General features: G+C 56.2%; 4 protein-coding genes across 4 annotated transcripts; 2 read left to right on the forward strand and 2 right to left on the reverse strand.

The window, feature by feature from the left end:
* On the forward strand, positions 1 to 816 carry GMORB2_5231 (uncharacterized protein; the record flags this gene model as incomplete). The annotated part of the gene is made up of 1 exon (XM_035467205.1): positions 1 to 816. One exon carries the CDS (start codon positions 1 to 3, stop codon positions 814 to 816), a length of 816 nt encoding a protein of 271 aa, XP_035323217.1.
* A 3,297-nt stretch (positions 817 to 4,113) lies between these two features.
* On the forward strand, positions 4,114 to 9,222 carry GMORB2_5232 (uncharacterized protein; the record flags this gene model as incomplete). The annotated part of the gene is made up of 3 exons (XM_035467206.1): positions 4,114 to 5,546; positions 5,626 to 5,830; positions 5,911 to 9,222. 3 exons carry the CDS (start codon positions 4,114 to 4,116, stop codon positions 9,220 to 9,222), a joined length of 4,950 nt encoding a protein of 1,649 aa, XP_035323218.1.
* Positions 9,223 to 10,729: 1,507 nt separating this feature from the next.
* Positions 10,730 to 13,661, reverse strand: GMORB2_5233 (Rho GTPase-activating protein RGD1; the record flags this gene model as incomplete). The annotated part of the gene is made up of 7 exons (XM_035467207.1): positions 10,730 to 11,049; positions 11,143 to 11,292; positions 11,426 to 12,122; positions 12,189 to 12,394; positions 12,581 to 13,193; positions 13,272 to 13,325; positions 13,386 to 13,661. 7 exons carry the CDS (start codon positions 13,659 to 13,661, stop codon positions 10,730 to 10,732), a joined length of 2,316 nt encoding a protein of 771 aa, XP_035323219.1.
* Positions 13,662 to 16,103: 2,442 nt separating this feature from the next.
* On the reverse strand, positions 16,104 to 18,273 carry GMORB2_5234 (IBR domain; the record flags this gene model as incomplete). Its single annotated transcript, XM_035467208.1, has 2 exons — positions 16,104 to 17,562; positions 17,633 to 18,273. 2 exons carry the CDS (start codon positions 18,271 to 18,273, stop codon positions 16,104 to 16,106), a joined length of 2,100 nt encoding a protein of 699 aa, XP_035323220.1.
* Between the last annotated feature and the right edge of the window lie 6,186 nt (positions 18,274 to 24,459).

Here is a 24,459-nt window from a genome sequence, read left to right on the forward strand (position 1 = left end):
ATGAAGCTCCTCAATCTCGTGGCGGGGCTGACGGGTACCGCCTCGGCCGCCGCCGTTCTGGATCCGACGCCGGCCAAGATCCCCTCGCGCTACGAGTCAGCCGTCCAGGGTCGCCGCATCCTTGCCCTGAGCAAGCTGGCCGACCTGGCGACCGTGTTTCCCGACCCCGGTGACAGCGACGCCGACACGGCCGAGAACAGACCCGAGGGCCTGGGTGGCGTCCCCGTCAGCCTGATGGACTACGTCGCCGACTGCGAGGACCAGGGCAACCCCACCCTGCTAGCCATCAAGATCGCCACGAGCTTCAAGAATGTCGAGGCCGGGTCCAACATGACCATCTCGGTGCGCTGGATTCCTCCCTACCCGCCCGCCAAGCGCATCGGTCTCCTGTCCCGCATCTCCTCCCTCCTGTCTTTCTCGGGTGAGCAGCGAGAGGGGTCGGAGGAGCTGGCCCTGGGCCCGGACCCCATCCCTTACTCGGCCGCCAACCTCCCTCGATTCTCCCTCTTTGGATACCTCGAGCCCATCGAACCCGATGCCGTCACGTCCCTCAAGCTGGCCAAGTGCTTCACCGACAAGCACCACGAGGCCAAGTGGTGGCTCCCCGGCAACGCCATCCACGAGAGCTCGTGGGCCAGGCTCGTCGTCACCAACGTCTACTGGGTTGGTGGGTTCGGCAACCGCGCCTACATCGGCTGGATCCCCGCCGAAGAGTGGTCCAGCGTCACGGAGCAGGAATGGCAACAGATCAGGCTGCCTGGAGAGCGCAAGGGATGGAGTGAGTGGGCTGTCGAGTCGACCGTCGTCGAGCTGTGAGGTGCTGGCTCCCCCTAGCATCTCTCTACATGATAACCCTCCCTCATGGATATCCGCAATACAAGGTAGAAAGATGGAGCAATCTCAGGTCGATTCGGAGGGTTGACGGGTCTCGTGTTGCTGAAACCTGCATGCGAACCTTTCAATATCTTGCATTTTACATCTCACGTATAGTATTATCAATTCGAGCACATCATTCAAGACCATTCTGATCGTGTCCAGTATCAACTCTAAGGTGACGTGCCACGAAGCCAATGTCGACATCCTTTTTTTTCCCTCCCAAAAAAAAAGAAGGAAAAAAAAAAGTTCAACCTCTTGGCATCGGATCATGACGGGCTTCGGTGTTCCGAGGCCATGTGCCACTATTGTATGCATATGCAAGCTAATACTCACTCCCCACTGCCACAGACAATGAGGTGAGCTCACCTTTTTTCTCTTCCCCTTCTCGACGAGAAGGTGGTGTGATTACCACACACACCAACGCTACCCAACCTATCATTCTTCGTTTCTTTTTTCCCTCTATATTCAAGCTTCCTCGTGCAAGTGGTGTCGTATCACCGGACAGACGATGACAATGGCAGGTGCATCTACTCGAAGCTGGTGGTGGTACTGACCAAGGAGGGAGGGGGGACACGGACAGCACCACCTCGTGATAGGGTCAATCGGTGGGGGGGACGGCGGCGACATGACGCAGTTGGTGAAATATGTACTATTACCTGGCGGCGGGTTCGAAAAGACGCCAAGTTGAAACTTGGGCAGGAAGAGGAAGGGGTTAGAAGGGATTGGATCCAGATTGAGGGTTTTGTATTTTAGCCGTGGGATTCATTGGAATCAGTGGCTTCTTCCGCTGAGGGGAAACCTCGCTCAGCCAGCTATCGTTTTTTTTTCGGGGGGGTGGAGGGAATGTGTCTGTCACTGTGGCGAGATATCAGTCGTAGTATTATTACTGATTATTGCATGTAAGTCACTCTCAGAACACCCCCCCCCCCCCCCTTTTCGGACACCTCCACCACACATTTACCACTTCGAGTCACAACCTCTCTACCGCGTTTTCTCGTGTAAAGAGCGTCCTCTCTCTATATAAAAATCATGTCACGATAATCTACAATGCCTAAGTATCTAGAAGAAGACGTCCTTGCCGCTATTAAAGGCGTAAAAGCCGGCGTGTCAATGCGTTGAGCCGCAAAACGCCGAAAGTGTCGTGGTAGATTGGATCATGGCTTAGGTAAGCGGGACTCGACCATAAAACCGTCGAGTCCGGTACGACGACGAGGAGACGGAACAAGAACCTTGACACCGCTGAACACCTGATCTGCTATCTGAATGTGTGAGCCAGAGGTGTTTGTGGTGTTTGCTCCCACAGATATATCGTGCTATCCAACTACATCCAAATCCCTTCTCACTGTCCACAATCACCGCCGTTCCTCTTACACGGTCTTGCTCATCACGTCGATCCTGACGTCTGTACCGTCGTCAACAGAACAGCGGAAAAGGATGACGGTCAGACACACTTACGTTGGAGCATGATGGATAGTATCCTACCAGCCAGCTTCCTATATGAGTATAGAATGCATAGAGACGAAGCGTGAGACTGCGAATAGAATGGGGTCAACGACGTAATCCTACTAGCTATTCGCGGCTGCAACAGCGCAGGCGTTACAGAGCACGGCGTATCAGGAAATGACTGCGCATGTGCCCGAGGCGGACCGAGCGGGTGTCTCTCAGGCTCTTCCGATGTGCCTCCTCCTTTTGGCCTGCCTCCCTTATCATGATGGCTGCTACTTGCTCTGTTCCGGGGCAGATTCCCACCGCTCTCCACGACGGGCAGCTGGCATTCGTAACTTATCCCTGCCGCAACGGTCCGATTCGGTGGGAAGGGAGAGGAAGAGATGGATGAACAGAGTCCAGGGTTGTGTCTGGTGGGTGATTCGTCCTCCCCAAGAGAGCACGAGTAAGTCTCGCAAGGTATCCATCGCAGCAACCTGATCGATGCTTCCGACTCCTCCTCGGTTGCCATTTCTTTACCATTGGCACTTTGCAATATAGAAACGACGAGGATTCGTACAGATAACAATCATGGGATGCCCCGTCGATGGCAGCCCCGCCAACACAGATGATAGCATGCAATCGTACCGTGGGTGCCATCACTACAAGTAATCGTGCATACATCATGTACGGAGTAAACTCCTCGTACTCCGTAATCGCGCACTCGCCTCGCGTATGTGATCCGTCGGGCAGAGCCCGCAGCCGCCGCTTATCCATGGACTGGCGACGGGCCGTGATTGGCTAGGGAGGCATGTTTGCTCGTATGGAAGCCTGCACGGGGGTAGACTCCGAGGCGTTACAGCGTATTAACAGCGCGTGGGTCGCTGGCGTGGTCAGCCCCTAGGTACGCGGTCCATGGGTCTCGTCGATACCTACCTCGACTCATCAGCCGCTGTACAGATTAGGTGATGGAGCATTGAGCATAGGGCCCCGACCCCTAGCTACCGACCGGCTACAGCGCTCCAGCTCCCTCATCCCTCCAGGAATCAGCCGTCGGCGTCCTATCCCGTCCCTGGTGTGCCGCCCACCCCTCCTCGCCTGTACGGAGTATATATTATTATTATACATCATCATATATTGCTGTATATCATCATTATACCATGCACTAATACGGAGCAAAGGACCCTAGCGTCGTTTCCTCTGTGTGAGTGAGTGCGTGCCTGCCTGTCTCTCTCTGTGTATGCGTGTCTGACCAACTGTTTGCTGCCTTCCCCGTGGTGCCACTGGAATTTATGGATTTCATACTCCGTAATACCGGATGCTACCAGAAGGACTGTGCACCAGCAGACTGTACCAGCAGACTGTACCAGCAGACTGTACCGGCAGACTGCAATACTCGTACCAGCAGAGTACGTATAGCCTCAATATGGGCCCGTACGCCTCAACACCCGACCATCTCCACGACGTCGTCGTTCGTCTCCATCAACTGCCCTCCCCGCCATCCTCTTCTTTTTTCTGTCCGTTTGGTTTAACGCCCTGTATACTCTGTGCATATCCCTTGTCCCTCCCATATACCCGACCATAGGCCTCACAGCCATAGCCGATCCCCCCCCCCTCCCTCTCTCTACCGTTTCGACGTGCTTTTTTTCTTTTCGCCACCTCCACCACCTCCATAGCGCCCGTCGTCGGCTGGTTGATCCGCTTCTTACCTGTCGTCGCCAGACCAGCTCTGCGACCGTCATAGACTCGACCGCACACCCCCTTCGACACCCGACCTCAGCGGAATGGCGCATCACCTCCTCCACCCATAACATGACCTCCAGGACCCCCGTGGGTGTCCAGCCGCGACAACCCCAACAGCGGTCGCTGAGCAGCAGCAGTTCTACGTTGCCAGCAACAGCCGCCGCTCAGCAGCCCGTTCCTCCTCACCGTTCCGTATCGCATCATCACGCTCATCACCACCTTCCCTCACCATCGCCCGCTGCCGTCCGGCAACAACAACAGCAGCAGCAGCAGCAGCAGCATGCCGACGTCTCCGCTGACCTTACTACCGACGCCTCCCCGAGCCGATATGGGAGCAATACGCCTAGGAGGGGCGGCTCCCGTCTACGCCTCGAACTCTCGAGCGACCACGTCCTGACCGCCTCCGCGCCGCAGCTGTCGACCGAATCACCCCAGAGCCTGGTCTCCGCCCGCGCCCTTTCGACGGCCGACGGCATCGACGGCGATACCAACAGTCCCGTCTTCTCGAGGGCCTCGCACCACGACGGCACCGACTGCAACAACAGCAACAGCAACAGCAACAACAACTACAACAACAACAACAACAACAACAACAACAACAACAACAACAACAACAACAACTACTACTACTACAACAACAACTACAACAGCAACAACTACTACTACAACAACAATACCAATAATCCGCCCATGCCTATGCCTAGCCGGCGACGCATCGCTGCCCACCGATCCGGCCCTTCTGCAAGCCCAGCCGCCGCCGCCGCCTCTGCTGCTGCCCAACCGTCGGTCAAGAAGGACGGGCGGCCGAGACCTTACACGGTCGAGGTGCCGCCCGACGCGCCCCGGCTGGCCACGTCGACCCGCGCCAACCTCGTCGGCGCTGACCAGTTCGGCAAGGGATACTCGTCTGGCCATGCCGACTTCTTCCCCTGGACGGGTAAGCACCGCGAGGACGAGTGGTCCACTGAGTCCATCTCCAAGGGCGTGTGGGAAAAGTACAGCTCCACCGAGTCGTCGTCGGCCAGGCCCGCCATCCTGCCCACCCTCAAGCAGAAGACGGGGCTCAGCGCCCTGTCGAGCATCTTCACCGGCATCCTCAGCCAGCGCCGGCAGCGCGGCCAGATCACCGCCCAGTCCACCTTCAAGCCGCCTCCGCGCGTCACCCTGACGGACACCAAGAGGGAGGTCTGGCTAAAGGATCTCGCCAACCCGGCCACCTCGCTCCGGCGCCTCAGCCGCACCATCCCCCACGGAATCCGCGGCAGGACCCTCCTCGACCAGTGCCTCAATAAGAATGTGCCTACCGAGAGGGCCGTCTGGCTCGCCAAGTGCGTCGGCGCAAACGAGATCCGCGCATTCAAGCGCAAGGGCGCCAACGCCCCGACCGTCATGGGGAACGAGGCTAAATGGTCCAAGGACTGGACCATGTTTGTCGAGCAATTCGTCGACTCGGTCATTTCCGCCCCCAACGAACCTGGTTGGAAAGCCAAGGTTACCTATGCGTATGTCTCCTGTCTCGCCTCTCTCTTCCTTCTTCTTCTCCATGTGTCAAATACTACAGCAGCTTCTGACAACTTGCAGCATTCGCCTTGCTACGAGCTTGTATTCGGAACACCTCCTCGCCCGCGACCATTACCTCGATTGGATCATTTCGGGCCTAGAGAATAGTACACAGTCCAGACTCCCCATGTGGATGCTCATTGCACAGATATACTGGTCTGACTTGCTGCGGTCGCGCAAGTACGGGCTGCGCACCGTTTCGGCCCTTCTCGCTCATATGCACACGGTATGTGAAGAATCCTCCCGGCTATGTATGCACGTACATTCGTGTGGCTGTGGGACCGTAAAGCTGATCACCTCCTCTAGATCCAACACGATCCCGATCGCGATATTCTCTCAGGCCTGTATTCTCAGCTGGCGGTGATGCTGAACGGCCTTGTCAAGACTAACCCCGAAAGCTTTGTTCTGCCAAACACCTGGCCCAGATATCGTGATAGTCTCAAGGCCGCCCTGCCTGCCGATGATGAGGCTTCGCAACGGGCGTACAGCAGCATCAACTTGCGCAACATGCGGGTAGGCTCAGCCGAGACCTCGTATCCACCGGCCGGCCGCCAGAAGCTGGTCAAGCTGTTGGACTCCACCCTCCCCAACGCCATGGATATCGACCTAGCTGCCAAATGCTGGTCCGCAACCGACGATAAGACGCAGCTCATCAGGACACTTGTCGAATGGGCCACGTCCATGCATCGGTCCGGAGTTGCCAGAATCTACGTCACCACAGCCATACTCAAGTCGTTCCGAGCCTGGTGCCCTGGCGAGAGCTTTGATGCTACGACTCCCCTTCTCGGGATCCTCGACGACATCTCACCCCACGATCAGAGGCGCAAGGGCCTCGTGTACCACCTCGTCTCCGAGCTCATACGCTACCGCCTCTTCTCCGTTCCCCGCTACCTGCAGTGGCTCATCTCGCGGGGCGGCCTGCACGATGCGTCCGACATCGACCCTGAACACAGCCCTTGCTCCACCCGCCTCCTTGTCGAGCTCCCCGCCGACTCCTTCCCGGCAAGCCTCAAGGCCGACCGCGCGAATCTGCTCCGTCGTGCCGGCGACTACTCGACCGCTAGCGAAGAGGAGGACATTGCCATCGCGGTCAGGTGCACACAGCACACGCTGGGGCTGCCGTTGCCGGTCGACGATCCCATGTCTCAAAGGAAACCTATGCCCCTCAAGAAGCTCCTCGCTCGGATACGCAACAGCAGCAAGGCCCTCAAGTGCGCCGTCAGCTCTCAGATCCGGACCATCATGACGCAGCAGGACCAGAATGGTAATAGTGGCAATAACAGTGGCGTTGGGAGCAACAGCCCTGCCTTCCTCAGCATCTTCGTCTCAGCCCGCGCCATCCTGGAGACGACCGAGGACTTCGTAGCACTGGCCGACGTCGTCCAGTCCTGTCTCAAGTCGTCGGATGCGGAGGTTCTGGCCGCGTGCGCCGACACGGTCAACGTCAACCTCGCCGTCTTTGTCGCCCTGGGCTCAGCAGCCGATTGCTTCAACGTGCTCGTGGAGCAGCTCAGGGCCCTCGGACAGCAGGGGGGGGGGACGCCCCATACGATGCTAGTGGCTGTCGCCCTCCTGGCTCAGCGGATTCCCGGGTACGACGAGGTCGCCGGCCAGCTACGGCAGGAGCTTCTGCAGAGCGACCGCAGTAACGCCCTCGACGCGTGCTCCCCGGTCTCGGACAGCATGGCCCTCCAGGTGCAGTCCGGTGAAGGTGAGCTGTCCGAGGAAATCGACAAGCTGCTGGCCAGCGGGACGAGGATCGACCATCCTACCATGAACAGGCTGTTCCGTGCCATCCTGCCTCGACTCGAGTCCGGCTGGACAAAGGGCGACGATAGCCGGCGGGTGTTTGCCTCGCTACTCACAAAGATGCGCGTCTTCGACACCCACCATTTTGACAAGCTCATGTCCGACTGGGTCAGCCACGTGCGGTCCATGGCCTCGCGGCCCCCCCTCGCTCAGCTGTTCCCCATGCTGGTCATCATGGGCTGCCTGACAGTGCCTGCACTGCTCCACACGGCCAACGCCTCGCCACCCATGGCAGATAAGCCGTCGGCGGCCGATCCCGACGCCACGAATGGCGGGTGCGCGACGTACCTCCAGGAGCTTCTGGAGCTGCTCCTCCTGCAGCTCCCCAAGACGACGGGGCTGAGCCGCGAGGAGACGTACCGCTTCCGCATCCACCAGGATGCAGCTAGGTCGGACAGAGCGCCAGCGTTCCTGGGATTGATGCGCAACGCCATCGCCGAGTACTCGACACTGCGTGACCAGCGGGCGGACATCAGGCTAGCCCTGGACGACCCGTCGCTGCGCGACCACGTGCTGGATGCGCTGAGGCTGCTCGTCGTCCTGGATCCGCCGGCCGCGAGCGAGGCCCTGTGCATCAGGGACCTGCCGGCCGGCGCAACGGAGATAGTCTCGAGCGTGACGACGCAACTGCTGCTCCCCGACGGCCCCGCGGATGCCCACATATCCTTCGACCGCATCCTCGGGCTGGCAACGGAGCTGACGCTCCCGTTCTGCCAGATCAAGCTAGAGTTTGACCTGTCAGTGACGGAGTGGACCAGCAATCAGGGTGCCGCGGGCGAGAGCAGCCCAGCACCTTCGCGCTTCGACCTCTTCTCCAACGCCGTGGACCGGGCCATCGAGGCCAACAACATCACCTGGACGAGCATGCTGCCGTGCCTCAGCGGCGAGATCTCCCAGCACCTCCGCAACATAGCGCACGCACGTTTCCTCAGCCTGGTCCCGTCGCTCCGCCTTCCCGACCGGCTCCAGGACACCACGTCGAGAGACCAGATCCACCTGGGAGAGAACCTCGTGGGAGTAGTGGAGGCCATGTCCGCGGGCCACCAGCCGAATCCCACGCCCACGCCCACGCGGTCCATGACGTCCCAGCCCCCTGGTGAACTGGTAGACAAGCTTAACGACCTGTGCGAGATCGTCTCCGCCAACAACCGGCAGCAAGCAGACGACTCTGTCCGCGCCGCCGTGCTGGACCACTGGCTCCCCGCTCTCCTCCGTCTGATCACCAGCCACGTGGCCTCCGCCACGGCCGCGGGCACGGCCACGAACAGCAACAACACCGGCCAGGAGTTGCGGGCCCGCATCGTCGTCGCCTTGTGCAGCCTCCTCCTAGAACTGCAATCCCTTCCCGACAGCGCAGCCACGGACCTAGCCGAGCGCGTGTTCGACGTTGCCATGCTCCTGGTGGACGTCATACCAGACGACATGCGTCTTCAGTGTGCGCGGAGCATCCTCTTCTCCTCTTCCTCATCGACCTCGTCGCTCCCACCCACCGGCTCATCCGATCCGAAACTATGCTACCTCCTCGGCGCGCCGCAGCCCACGACGACGGCGGACAGACTGGTGCTCGTCCATCGGGAGAACAGCAGTGCGGGTGCCGCCAAATCTTCCCCGTCGTCCGTGCTGCAGGCCCACGCCGCCGTGGGGCAGAGAAACATGGGCGCCATGTACGGCATCGGACCCGCCGCGCAGGAACGACACACGCCGTTCGTTCTGAAGCAGTGGGAGATGCTGAGTGAGAGTACGCCCATGATCGGGGAGAATGACGCCAGCCTCAGCCTTGGGTTATTTGAGGCTATACGGATTCAGTAGTTTTTTTTTCCTGGTTTCTTTTCTATCTCATCTTTTCATGTTTCTTCTACTTCTTTTCCCCTTCTAACTCGTCCATTTTCATATGTCAATACCCTGTTCATGGGGGGTTTCCTCTTTTTTTCTATGTTTCTTGATGTACCAACGTTTTTGGAGTTGAGGAGGGATGAGAGTGGGAAGAAGGTGGGAAGAAGGGGGGGAGGGGAGGAGGGGAGGAGGGGGGAAGGGGGGGTTTATCATAGTGCATGGGAAAGCGTCTTTTGGGGGAGTTTTTTTTTTCTTTTTCTTTTGTTTTTGTTTTTGTTTCCAACTAGTGAGGGCATTATTGAATGATTTTGCATATATTCATAAATCAAGTAGACTGTCAACAAGGTACCCAGTCCAAATACTACATCTTCATCCAACCAACATGACTTCACGAGTCACATGTGACCATAGGTCAGTGGGAAAGGAAAAGGGGGGGGGGGGAGAAGAAGAAACTACCGGGATCCCATTTGAGCTCTACTATCTCTACATAATAATAATACAGAACTGCGAGAATAGTCCATGGCCGAGAGAGAGGGAGAGAGGGAGAGAGAGAGCGGTGGTAACGAGCCGCTCAAGTGGCAGCACGTGTCGAGTTCGAGACGCTCATTCATCCCAGCAAGAGCAGGAAAAGTTGAAAGTCTTGACGTCTCGGCGGGACCAACGTTTTTGAGATTTTGTCTCTCTCTCTCTCTCTCTTTTTTTTTCGTGTGTCTTTTGGTCTTGCTGGCTACAGGGGATTGTTATAGGATATGATATATTAGAAACTATCATCTGCTATCGATATACCATATCCTCTCGATGAATTAGAGGCCGCCGATGTGTGAGAATGAATGCTGTAAATTAGAAGCCGACGTCTTCAAGAATGTTGGATAAATGGGCTCGAGGTTCGGAGTAGGGGAGTAGGGGCCAGTCGAGATCTGCTCTACCATATCCTTCCTTGTAGCAGGGGAATCTCTAGTCGGACGGTCGATATCTCGGGTTGAAAGAAACTTGCAACTGAGGTATTCTGTCAAGATGGAGCTCTCCAGAGAAAAGTGCTCGGTACACATACACGTAGTTGGGAGGGGGGGGGGGGGRGGGGGATAGTAATCGGTTACTGAGACAAGATATGAATAATGGCATTATAGGACCAAGTTTGAATTCTGAGGGATAAGAAGGAATGGAACAAGCAAGAAAAGAAAAGAAAGAAAGGAAAAAAGAAAAAGACTCCATGTAAAGCGAGACAAGACTGATGGATTACAAAGGTGTGCGAATACAAGAATACCCTCAAGGGTGTCGTCAAAAAGAAAAAAAAAGGAAAAAAGAAAAAAAAAATAGAGGGTTACGATACTAAAAAGGACAAGGAGAAAGGAGAATTTGTCCTGATAACATGTATATTTCTTCTCCCGACACAACAAGAAAGTACTAGGGAATGATACGACAAGACGATGATAGAAAAAAAGAAAAGAAAAAAAGAGTCCTGATTCCTGAATCCCGACCTTACTTAGTCCTCATCGAAAATCTGATATGTACCCTGGAGAATCGTGTCGACGGCCTTGATCTGCCATCCGGCATCGGAGATGGCCTTGCTCGGGTCGGTACCCATGAGCGTGGGGCCAAAGATGACGGCCAGGTTGTGGGAGTTCATGCGGTTGATGTGAGCGTTCTCCATGACACGGTGGAGGTGCAGGCACAGGGCGCGCAGGGTGGCGTAGTTGGGGTCGGGGAGGTTGTTGATGATGGCGTGCAGGGAATCTCGGCGCATGACGTCGTCATCCTGTTCTACGCATTTGTCAGCATCGTTGCTCTTCTCTGTTTTCTTTTCTGTGTGCAAGATATACTATAGGAGGGGGGGAAGAGCGAGTGTGTATGCGTATGTGCACGTGTATGTGTGTGTAAAAAGGGGTAAAGACATACTAGCTCCAGCTACGAAATTGTCATGCTGCGCCGACGTGAGCAGAGGATCCGGCAGTTCGCGGAGGTACTGCTTCAGTAGACTAGTAACACTGTTGACGTCGTGAAAGAAGTTTTCCGGGTTCCTGAAGTCGAGGGCCGAGCTGCCAGAGTCTATACAACGGAAGTCGGGGGCTCAGTCAGTCATGCTATCCGCCGCTAGGAAGTGTGCAGTGTGCACGGATGGGGACGACAGAGAAGTAGAAGAAGAAGAGGAGGAGGAAGAGGATAAAGAGGCAAGACATACCCGTGTCAAACATGTGCTTCAGCTTCTGGATGTGCGCCAGGGACCCAGACTGACGGTAGATGCCCTCGACGCCCAGGCCAAACAGGTCGACGGCCTGGATGCACTGGTGGATGACTCGGGGCACGGCCAGCTGGTCGCGCTCATATATGACGTCGAGGTGCACGCCAAACACGGGGTTGGGAGGCGCTCCACCGCCTCCTCCGCCCATGTTGGACGGCGTGGAGCTCACCAAGCCGGCCATGTGACTGCTGGCGCTCCTCCCGTGAGCCGGGTGAAAGGGAACGGCCCCCTGAGGCGGGGGCGGCGACGCTGCTCCTTCTCCCCCCGACTGGAACGACAGCGCACCGAGCTGCGGAGCCCCCTGAGACGACGAGATGTCGCCGGGGGAGTAGGGCGGCGCAGACGACCCCGGGGACATGTACTGCTGCTGCACGTTGCCCTGGCTGACGCTGCGCGTGTGCGGCGACGAGCCGAGAGGTCGAGACGAGTCCTGCGATGGCGGGCTTGCGCCGCTAGGTCCCAGAGAGGCGCCCCCTCCCGGGGGAACGAAGCTCCCAAAGTTCACGGTGCTGTTCCGCGATGCCGGGGACGTGGGTCCTACCGCAGGTGACGACACTCCCGACATCTGAGGGGCGGCTCCTGCTTGAGGCGATCCGGGAGGCTGGCTCTGGTTCAAGTACGAAGGGGGGTTGAGGACCTGGACGTGCGATTAGAATCAGGAACGAGGGTGAGCTGAGCCCAGTGAGGGTGAGCGGAGGCTCACAGGATTACGCTCGTATTTGACCTCGCCAGTCCTGGGAGGCACCTTAGTCTGATGAGTCCCGACAAAGTAGTTGAGGTCGGACTCGTCGTCAATGGACATGACGGCATGGCGGAGGCTGCGAGGTATCGGGTGCGAGTCGCTTCCGGGGGTCTTGATAGGACTAATACTCAGGCCGTTGCTGAGGAGAAGCTTCTCGTTGAAAGCAGCTGTTTTTTTTTTTGAGAGAGAGAGAGAGAGATTCTAGGTCAGCGGCATGCTTCTTATTTTCTTTCTTCCCCTCTTTTTTTTTAAAAAAAAAATTTAAATAAAAGAGCGAGCCAACATGTTTCAAAGCCAGCCCCATATTGAAGGTGAGAATCCGAGGGGGGGGGGGGGGGGGTGTCAGAGCATACCGAATTTTTGCATCTGCAGAGTCAGACCAGCATCGATCTCCCTGATGAGGTCCTGCAGGGCCTTGATGGCCTCTGGCCTGGTGGTGCTCTCGAGGTGTGCCTTTTCGGTCTGGAGGGTCTGGACGTGGCCGTGGTAGGTCTGGTCGGCCGCCTGGACCTTCCTGAGCAGATCCTCCTCGTGCTGCGCCGCCGACTTGTTCTTGAAGGCGCTGAGCACCTTGCCCGTCTGCCTGGACTCGCCCGAATGGACACGCTCATACTCGTCGGCAAGGGAGTCGTACTTGACCTTGCTCTTGCGCATAGCCTGCTCGAGGTCGGCGACTTTCTGCTCGGCGGCGAGCCCGTTGGTCTTCCACGTCTTGCGGCTGCGCTCGGTACTCGCGGCCAGCTCCGACAGGTCGTCGTACATCACCTGCAGCGAGGCCGAGAAGTGCGAGCCGTTGTCCGCCATCCTCTCGTGCACGTAGACCAGCTCGTCGTAGGCCTGGGCGAAGCTGCCGGCACGGTGATCCGGGCGTCGCATATTCTCCTGGGTGGTGCGGCAGAGCTTCCTAAGGCCCTGGGCGGCGTCTTCCTCCAGGGAGGCCCTCTTCTTGAGAAAGAGGGAGAATTCCTGCAGCGAGATGACATCACATGAGCCTTTAACAGCCACGACGGCAGATCACGGAGGTGGGGGGTGTTGGGCACATACCCTCGTCGAGCCGATGCTCTGCTTGAGGCGGGTGAGCAGCGTCGCGATGCCAATCTAGCGCGCACGCATCATCTTGTCAGTAGGAGAGAAGGGGAGGGGGAGGATTGGTTGTACCTGAGACGAGAGGACGTCGTCGACCTGCCTCAGCAGCTCCGGACTCGGCGGGTTACGTTGGCCGGGTTGAGACGTCGACGCGGGCGGGGGGTTCTTGATCGAGCCCGAGTCAGCTCCCCCATCGTAACTGGTGGCAGGCTTGTCCGGTGTCGCGTCGTCGGCGGCGGTTGCGGGCGGCGGGCTCGTGGTGAGAGGTCGGTCACCCTCTACCTCGTGGAGATCCGACGACGGCGGCGGGAGGGCGTCGTCTGCCGCCGGGGAGTACAAGTCGGCCATTATATCGTCGTCGTTGTCCTGATCGTCGGTCGGCGCCGACAATGACCTGGGGCTCGGAAAGCCGTGCGGGATCCTTCGTCGTCTGGGAAGTGATAGCAAGAGCCTCCTCCTTCGTCGTTCGAGGTCCCCTTGTTCGAGGAAGATGGGCGCGATATATGTCGATCAAAGAAAAACAAGACAAGAAAACAAGACAAAAAAGAGGAAGAACGGAATGCGCTCCGACCGATCAAGAAGAGAAAACAGAGAGAAAACCCCCCGAGGGTGGAGGGAGGAGAACTAGGCGACCGCGTTCGGATGGTGATGCAAGAACTGCGCAGTCACCCGTCTTTCGGTTTGTCTGTTTCGTGTAATATGGAGAATCCGTCCGGCCGCGGAGGAGGGGTGTCGACGTTGGTTTCGCAAAAGGGAGGGGGAGATGTTATGCGCGTATTTACTCTCTCCTTTCACCTCGAGGATCCAGGCGTCGTTGATGATGCGGTAAGAGATGCCTGAGGAGGGAGAGAAGGGTTACATACGGCTTAGGCCCCTCTTTGCTGGCTTCTTCTCCGTTGCAGAAGAGGATCAGCAACTTACGAGATGATGATCCTCCTGGAGGAGAGCTCGGCAAGCACCCACAGGCCACGCGCGCCACGGGCGGCGGGCCAAAGCAGGGTACCGGGGGGTACCGCCACTGAGGCAGGTGCGACGTACCTTGTAGCCTGTAGGCTGTTGTAGGCTGTTCACGGCACGAATACAAGTAGGCTGTCTATGTTACCTGTACAGGATACAGACTATTATACAGGTTACGGATCACAGATGCATATACAATAAGTCTACGAGTCTAGACTGTTACCTATACAGAGGTACGTATGTATACTCCGTACCCGTAGACTGTTTACCTGAACGTTGGGGCTCGCTCCTTCTCCCCCCTCCGCAAAGTGGTCTGTGCTGACGTAGTGTGGCTCAGCTCTGCTGGCATTACGGAGTATAATAGCAGGTAATGGCAGCAATAATAATGCAACGGGTGGTAATCTGTACATTATGCAATACCTAACGAAGATACCGTACAGATTACAGATTACAGAGAGAGAGAGAGAGAGACTATATCAACGGTTATACCAACATGAACTCTCCTATAAAGGATATCGATGCCCATCTATCAGGCGTCGAATAATACCGGCAGCATCTATCTCTCTGTGTTAACAGGGTCAGGACTCAGACATTTTCGGGGGTGTTTCTCCCTCGGTTGTAGTGGCATCCATAGCCTATGGGTCCTGGTCTGGTATCCGCCCGTTGGTACTAAACGTAGTTACCTATATGCCGTATGACAACGTCACCTACCAGCTTCACCAATTCACGCACATCTTGACATCTTGACATCCCAGCCGCCCTTTTTCTTCTGCATTGCATCCCATCACAAACACACACACGAGAGGGAGAGGGGGAGAGAGAGAGGCGCACACTAACCCACTTATAAATAGCATCATTCGCCAAAGCGGTGTACAGCATTGATGAGACACAGGCTACTCTACTCCGTACCCAATTGACCGCCTACTTTCTTGAATCTACAGAGACGCTCGTATCATCGTATATACTATCGTCGTCGCCAGTGTGGCTGTGAAACATCCATGCCACGAGCAAGACGAGACGAAACGAAACATGCCCGCTACTGCTACCACCGTTCACTTGGTGGCACGAATACGTCGTCGTCACTTCACTCCGGGTCGGTAACGCAAAGGATGAGAAACATCGAGACCAACTGGCTACGAGCAACAGTCGGGGTTTGCAAAGGCATACTAGGTATCAATGTACATATAAGCGAGAGATGACTCTCCTGAACAAAACATCTCTCCCCAATCATACATTCTATCCCCCGATGGTAAAAATAATGAAAAAGGACAGAACGGAATGAGAAATAAGAATAGAGAATAAACTGCATTACAATAAGAGGTATCTTTATCTTATAAAGCGGACAGGATATGAGAGAAGAGATGAACCTGGCATCAACCATCGACAGAGGAAATTTGAATGCGGCGTGCATGCGAGGTGGCATGTCCAAGCAGGACGGTACGTCTGAAATGGAAACAGAAAAAAGTAGAGAAATGGTGTAGTGTATATTGGTCGGAAATGGAGGCAAGAGATATGTGGGAAAATGTCGGAAATGGGGTAAGTAGCATCGTCGAAACACATAAAGAATGGTCGTATATGCGCGTGATGAGACGTTTTTGTATGGTCGCGTTGACTATCATCCGGCGTCGCTTGGAAGGCAGAGAGAAAGGAAGATGGGCAGTTGAGAAGAAAGAAAAAAAGGTGTCTGTGCTTGGAGGCTCTGGTGTGGACAGGGAAGACCAACAAAGGGAGCGGGCAGAGGGGACCAGCGAAGGGGGAGACGACGAGACGACGAGAGAGAGAGAGAGAGAGAGAAGAAAAGATCAAGGAAGGACAGAGAGAGGGCGGGGAAGGTTACTGCTGCAGCTGCGGTACTGGCAACCTCGCGTATCGGACCGTCTCATCATCCCCCTGCACCTCCTTGAGCAGAATGTCCATGGCAAGATCCCACCTGCGCCGCAGCCTGTCAGCCCTCGCGGCGAACAGCGAATTGGCGGCATCGGTCTCGTGGGCAAACCGGGCAGCCAGATCGTCGAGCTCCTCGTGGCCCTTGGCCGTCAGCGTCGCCAGCTCAGCCTCCTGCCTGTCTAGCAGCTCCTCCATGCGCTTCGCCTGACGGTCGCGCATGACGTTGATCTTGGACTGGTGCATGCGCTCCATGTTGTCGCGGAGGTTGTACTGCTGTCCCAGCTCGCGGAGGTCGCGCTCCGTCACGGTACGCTGGGGCATAGACGTACCGCTCGGCGACGAGGCGGCCTGCTGCTGGGCCGAGGATCGGCCCAGGCCCTCGCAGTAAGCTTCCATGTGCTTTAGGCGGATGCGGACGCTCCGCTCGCTCTGCTCCAGGGAGACGCGCAGCTCCAGCTCGGCCGCCACCTGCCTATCCTCGAGGTGGCCGGCCGTCTTGATGTGGCGTTCCTTCATCTTCTCCTGCTGGTCCATGTGTCGGTCCGCCATGGCGGCTCGCTGCTCGTCGTGCCGGCGGCGCAGCGCGTCCTTGGCCGCGCGGTCCAGCTCGACGAAGCGGTCACGCTCATCCTGCTGCTGGCGCGTGAGCTTCTGGAAATCCGGGTGGGAGCGGGAGCGCGACTCGGCCACGCTGCGAGCCGTGATCTCGGCCTCGCTGGCCTGCTCCTGCGCCGCCCCCTCCGCCTCCACCTCGGCGGCCCGCTCGTCCTCCTCGGCCCGTCGCCGCTCCAGCTCCTCCTCGCCGCTGCACACGTTGGGGCACCCGACCGCCGGGTCCCACACGCCGCCACACGTGTAGCAGAACTGCGCCCTGCATCGGCACGTCAGGTGAGTGCGGCCCTGCGTCGGTTCCACCAGGCTGCGACACTTGTAGCAGCGGCGCCATCCGGACTTATCGTCCATCCGGAGCACCTTCTTCAGCTCCCGATCCTCGGGACAGTCTTTGCCGACCGGGTGGGCGTTGCGCCTGCACGTCACGCATACGCGCGTGTGGCACGACTGGCATGCCACGCTAAGGGGAGACTTGGGATCTACCTTGCTGCGCGGCGGGATGAACTCTCCGCAGTCCGCGTTGGGGCAGAATATCCGCGACTTCCACGGTGTGCTGTACAGAGCCACGGCCTTGAGGAAGGCTTGCTGGCTGTCCCGTGTCAGGGTGCTCCGGATCAGGCTGCCCGGTATCGGCTGCGCGCAGCACCGGGGCGGCATCTTGGCCTCGTCAGACATGGACTGGCTGATGATGATGCGGAGGCAGTGCGAGCAGTACGTGTGGCCGCACGGGAGGGAGTGAAGGGGCGCCGTCTTGGGGCCGTTTCGGTAGTCGTCGCGGCAGCAGATGCACGACCTGTGATGCGTCAGTTTGGGAGCATGGAAAGAGGGCTGTAGAGAGGAGACTGTGTATGAAGAGGGCTTACATGACATTTGGCGGCGGCGGCAATATCGACTTCCTCCGCCACCGGATCCTGCTCTTGAGCCCCGAGGCAAGGCTGACGAAGCTGCGCCTGGTGCTGACGCTAAACATGCTCCTGGACGAGGACTCGGCTGGAACGAGCGATGACTTGCGCAGCGCCTTGGGCTGATCAAGGCCGGCGCCGACCTTGGCAACATACTTTTCGTAGGGCGAAAAGCTCAGTTCCCCTTCCCGGCCGCGGGGGGGTCGCTTCTCCAGAGCGACGGCAGAGTCATTGTTCTTCGTCGCGGCGGAGACGGACGGCGTGGGAGGCGTAGAGGAGTGGATCGTGGGAGCGGTGCTGGCATCGGAGTCGGAGGCGGTAGAAAAGGTGCGGCCATGATACGACGAGGTCTGGACGGTGGAAGCCGACTCTGCGCTCGAGGTGTAGCGCTTGTCTGCGTGCTGCTGGCGGTGCGCGTGCTGCGTGAAGAGGGAGGCTGAGATGCCGAGTTCGCGTGCGCGGGCGACGAGCTCAGCCTCGACGCTGGACTCAGACTTGTCCAGCGGTAGCTGCAGGACCTTGGCGAAGTAGACGGCGTCGCTGAGCTCGGCGAGGCCGGCCACTCCGGCGGTGGCCGCCGGCGACACCTGCGACGGCTCCATCGGTCTTCGTATCGTCGTCGTCGTTGACGGCCGACGAGAGGTGAGAGGAGGAGAAGGGAATCTATGGACGGGTGGGAAGCTTCTCTCTCTACCACGAAGACCAGCGGGACGTGACAGCAAGAGTGGCAGGGCAGGGTAACAAGAGGTTGCGCGGGCGGACGTCTTCTTATTTTCAAGCGGACACCATGATTCAAATGTTCCCGTGCCAGAGGGACGTCGGGTCCCTTGTTTCTTTTTCTGCGTAGCCGGTTGCTTGCTTGGTCCACCCTTCTCTCTTTCGTACGTATGTCCCAGATCGAGAGGGTGTGTGTGTATTATCGTTTACCGGAGTTTGCGAAAGAAGCGAGCGGCAAGGGGTTTACGGACCCCCGAAGCGAGTGGGACACACACACACACAGGGAGAAAAAAAAATCAAAAGAGTTGGGATCTGAGACAAGAGGGAGGGGAAGAATAGACCCAGATGCTGTTGCGCGGGAGAGAGTATTCTGGAGTCACTGTTGTTGGTTATTGCCAGAAGTACTCGTAGATGGTACTCGTAAGAGAGCCGCCCTCGGTTTGCGGTGCTGGTTGTTGGACCTGGGCGGAGCGGTCGGTGATGACGGCCAGCGCAAACAAATATCGGAGGAGGGTGTTGGCAGAGCTGTGCCGGGCCGTGTGAAACGTGTTGCTCTGTGTACTCGTATTCGAGCTGTCTAGATGCCGGAGCCGCTCTCTCGACAGTCGAAGCTTGGTGTATGCAGACTCTATAGCGTAAACAGGATAGAGGAAGAGAGCAATAGTTCTGGATTTCGTCATTACCAGAGCGCGACTCCTCTTTGAAAACCAGGGAAACGGAGGGAAGGGAGGTAAGAATGGGGTTTTGTTGTTTTTTTTAACACAGAACAAAAAGAAAAAGAAAAAGAAAGAAAGAAGTAAAAAAAGAAAAAGTATAATGCTCCGGACGTGGCGTGGTGGGCAAACGACAGACGGCAACGGACAGCGATAATAAAATAATATCGTCTAGTGCTCTCTGTAAGTACGAGTAATATCGTTCGTCACTCGAAACAACCCTGGTCTCTTTTGTTTTTTGTTTGTTTTTTTTTCCCTTTCCGCTCCACCGTCGGTGGGTTCGCACCTGATGAAGCTCACTGTACGAGTACGGCAATAAAATAATACTCTGTAAGCTGTACACGATGCTCCGTTATTACCTTTTCTTGCTCTGATCTTCGACTGTCCTTTTACCGCTCGACCCCTTCCCCCCCCTCCCTCTGACATAGTGCGTGACCCACGGGTGGACTGATTGACTGAGCTAAGGTGGTGGAGTTGGCAGGACAGACAGGGGCCCAGGGGGGGATGAGCAAGATGGGAAGGCAGGTGGAGACGGCCTGGACATTAACACAAGAAATGTTGCGCAGCTCTGATACGGTCCAGGCTACGGGGTGATCGGACCAACAGGATCTTGAAGTTTTCGTGCGTGCGTGCGTGCGTGCGTGTGTGTGTGTGTGTGTGTGTGTGTATGTATGCTGCTGTTAGCCTGCTACTCTGCCACTCTGAATGCTGTACGGAGTACAAGTAATATTAATACATACGCCGTGGCAAAAGGATGAGTCCCTCTTTTTTTCTGAGCTCCAACCAAGCAGGGATTCCAGACGCCCGTGTGTGTATGCGTGCGTGTGTGTGATGATGGTGATGCATGCGCGAGTGTGTGTGTGTGTGTGTGTGTGTGTGTGTGCGTGTGTGGTGTGCGGGTATGTTGTCGTATGCAGCAATACGCCAATACGACGGATGTACCTAGGTACGTTTCGACGTATTATTACTCGGTACGAGAGTGAAGCAGAGCATGTCGTAGCAATAGTAGCTATATGGTGAGGGCGAAGTCTGGCAGGCAGAGCTGATGCCGGCTGATGATGCTGGGCTGGAAGTGTTGGTTTGTGATGTCTTGCCCTGTAATCATATTTTGTGTCTACCTGATCAAGGTCCCAGGTCAGCAAAACTACGGATGATTCAATGCATCATGACTAAGATGATGTTACCGTACAGAGAGTATTTTACAAGGCGAAGAGAGCAAGGCAGCAAGGCAACCGAAAAAGAAAGAAAGAAGAAGAAGAAGAAGAAAAGAGGGGAAGAAAAAGAAAGAAAAGGCAATAGCAAGTTAAGGGCACCCAGTGAACGAGGCAGGCGCAGCTCAGTTCTATCGTCACCTGGTTCCCTGCAACAGACTCAACAGTCATCGATAAACTTCCGACGCACCAACAGCGGGAAGAGAGCCGCCAGCCGCTCCCGAGAGAGACATTTCGAGAGAGACATGCCGAGAGAGACATGCCGAGAGAGTCGGAGGACTGGAATAAACGAGACCATTACTCTCGTATATACAAGTAGTCGCCGACGCATTTTTTCCGTTTTTTTTTTTTAACCGAGAAGAGAAAAGGTCTGACACAGCAGCAAGGGGTTTTTTTTTTTTCCTGTTTCGCTACGCTTATACCCGGTTGTTTTAGTGGCATAGTAAGATATACTTGTCGCATCGTCATTACTACTAACAGTACTAGCCTCGGACTCTACCTACCAACGCCAACCTGCCAACACCCAAGCTGTAATTTGAACTCTGCCCCTTATAAGCTAGTGTCTTCCCTGGTGAAGGATTGATGCTGGTAGCGTGCGCGCTCAGCCGACCGAATACAGAGGGGGATTCTCTCTCGAGATGCCGTCTCCGACACTACCCGTACATGTATGTAATCTGTAGAGCGCGCGGCTCCAAGCTCGAGTCGAGTCGAGTCGAGTGTACGGATAGTACTGGCAAGTTGGTGCCGAGGTCCGGAACGTGCAACTTCCAGCATGAACGCCTTCATGGCATGGCGAAGCAGCAGTCTACGAGTACATGTGCACCGTACGAGTACCTACAGCCTACCCGCACAGCCTATGGCTACCATCCATCGTATGGGGATCGGTGAGCGGAGCTGAGGAGTTTCAAGGGCAGAGAGAGCTAGTCGAGGGCGCCGAATGCAGCCCGGCTCGGCAGGTCGAGAGCTGTGGGCACCGAGCCACCCGCATCCGACGTGGTGAGGAGCGATGGTGCTGCTGCTGACGGGATGCTGCTACCGAGTACGGGGAGGGCAATGGTATCGATATCGTCACGGGGACGGATAGATGGTCTGCGAACCGTACAGGTGCGAGATGCCAGCTGATCAGCGGCCGGTCCGAGTCGACAGATAGCATGGACGGGATGGGACGACGGAGTATGATGGGGGCGCTGGGCAGGCATAATGCGAGCATCACGGTGCAGGTGATCATACAGATTACTCCGTACTGCATCTATCCAGTATCGATATTACTGGTCGCGCGCACGAGTAATATTATCACCTCGAGCAGCTCGTGCTATCAGCACATCTGTGATCCGTAGATCCCTTCCGGTCCTCTCCAAGAGCGATACGGCTACGAGTCTACGGGTGCGAGCAGGAGTGCGCGTCGTAGGCTACGAGCATTATCATGGGCTCATCGGCATCCAGGTTCAGCGCACAGGCCATGATAACCCACAAGGCCCCCATCCTGTCTAATGCAGGCACTCGACGGCGCCAAGTAAGGTGGCAGATGAAGTTGCAATCTATATTATTACGGAGTATTCAACCACCAGCACTGCAGGCAAATTATGTACGAGTGCCGATTAATATATCGGTACCCTCAATTGACAGCAGACAGCCTACCGAGTTGGCAGGATGCTCATTTCAATCAACGAGGCGATCCCTGCACCTGCATACTAGCATACTACCAGTAGTAATGTTGCTTGTCAGCATCGTGTCGGTACCATGACCCACCACCCACCAGCGCCCGACTTCGCCATTGATCCCTTTCTGTATTTCTTTTTTTCTTCTCTTCTGTGTCTTGCCGAAATCTGCCCCGCCCCGCCGCCCCCTTTTCTCTTCTGCGCGAGTGTCCCTACATGTAAGTACAAGGCGGCCCAAGCGTTGCTCCCAAGATCGGACCGGACATGCAGACATCCGTACGCCGTCCCCACCACACCGCTGGCCTCGTTCGACCCAAACGTCCAGGCCAGGTGTCGGAAATCAGCATGGGGCAGAGAAGAGGGAGAGGGTTCACATTCGATTGAGGCGGCATTGCCTGTCATTGCGGACCAAATCCCTCCCTCCCTCTCTCTCGACACCGATGGATAGATTTGTCTTGCCACCCGAGGGAGGAATGGCAATCGATCTCCGTCGACAGATCTCGCAGCACTGCCAGTAAGATGATGTTACTCACTAATCTGTACCGTGGCCACGGTCGAGGGATTGACCAAGGGTTGTTGCTACTGATCCGGCAATCTGGTATCGAGCCAACATCATGATCTATTCTCAGCGCGACGTCTTAATATAAAGTTATTATAACCTAGTAGCTGTAACCTAGTAGTTATAACCTAGTAGTTATAACCTAGTAAGAGTATCAAGGGACCATCATGCTGAATCGCCTCTTCCTTGGCGTTGGCGTGTCGATTGGCCTTTGCAGGGGGCGCGGCCTGGTTCATCCATCATACAAGCATACACAACACACATACACAACACACACACACGCACACACACACACACACACACACACACATATATATATATACGAGTACAACACAGCCTTGACAGATCAGATGTTGATTCCTTTCATGGTCGCGGAGGTCAGAATAACCCGCCACCAATCATCTATCCCTCCTGTTCATTGCACAGATACGGAGTGATGGTACTGTCATGAATACAACTTGGAGTATTGTCAGTCTTCCCATCATCGTTTCCCTCCCTTGTTCCTTCGCACTTTTGCTGTCGATACCTGATGAGCCCAGCGTTTAAATCTTTATTTTTCGGTAAAAATAAGATAAAAATTCTTCTTCTCGGGCGCAATGTGCAGATTACAGATAGCAATCCTCCGTACTCTCAAGGCCCTCCTTGCTCTACGCTCTCTCCTGAGAGGCGCCTCACCACCAATATTGTACGGCCCGACCCTGTCCAAGCCTTGCGGATGTGCGCAGGCACACATACACGTATACGGCGAGTATGACATATATAATATCTGACACGTGATACGGTTGGAAGTGTGTACGCTCGACATCTTCAGCTCGCATGAACGCGAAGAAGATCAACGTAAAGGGAGTCGTGTCACTTCTAGGCTCAGGCTTTCCCCGCCCCTCGTCCCCCTACGAGTTAGAAGCTGAGCTCGGACCTGCGGGAGAGAGAGGGTTGGGAATCGACTCATCTGGGCAGCAGTCGTTGACTCATTGCGCCCAGAGCAGGAGGTGAAGCCATCATGTGCCGTACTCTCTGCTCATGATGACGTGATGACGTGATGTCTGTTCCATGATTTGGTCAGAATCTACCTACCCTGTAGATATTTCTTCCCTCTGCGAGAACATGGAGAAGAGTTCCTCTTCAGTTATCTACAATCATTTTCTCATCATCTCTTACTGCGTACATGAGAGTACGGTGAGAGGTGAGAGGACGGGACAAGAGAGAGAGCGAGCGCTGTCCTCTGAATCTTACTCTGTCGGTGGAGGATACTATGTCGTGAACTGAAAGAATGTCCGGTTGGGATCAATTGGCAGCGCAATGTATCCTGCGGATTGAACAGTCAATTGATCTGGGCTTTTTCTGGCTTGGCAACCCGGATCGATTATCCGACAGAGGACCTAGAGTTGTCAGAAAATCCGCCTGCCACAGCCTCTGAGTGGTAATAGTTAGTATTATTTTTTACTGTATTATGTATTACCATACAGATTGCCCCTTTCTTCCCCTCTCTCTCTCTTTCTCTCTCTCTCTCTCTCTCTCTCTTGTGGGTGAGGCGTTTGTTACTATTCTTTCTTCCGACCAAAAACGTCTCATTGCCGGCCTCGTTACAATCCGACATCTCAAATCACCAGACATCATCACATTACTCCTCTCCCTCCACTCGAGAGACGAGAGAGGGAATCCACCCGACGAGCACACGAGTACGAGCAAGCCGTTAGTTAGCCCGCCCGCTAGTGCATGGCAGTACGGATACGGGTTCCCGACTAGCATCAACGAACTAAAAACCCGCCCCAACCTTCAATTCCATCCTCCGTCCTCGCTCGCGCCCCGCCAGATTTCCCCAGGGCGTTGCCAAAACCAGCAACAGCAACGATCGCGGCGACGACAACATCATCATCACCGCCGTCGTCCTCCGCCATTCGCCCCCCCATCCCCCCCCCCCCCCCCCCCC

The sequence above is a fragment of the Geosmithia morbida genome (genome assembly GCF_012550715.1).
Source record: "Geosmithia morbida isolate 1262 chromosome Unknown scaffold_3, whole genome shotgun sequence".
NCBI classification, from domain to species: Eukaryota; Fungi; Ascomycota; class Sordariomycetes; order Hypocreales; family Bionectriaceae; genus Geosmithia; species Geosmithia morbida.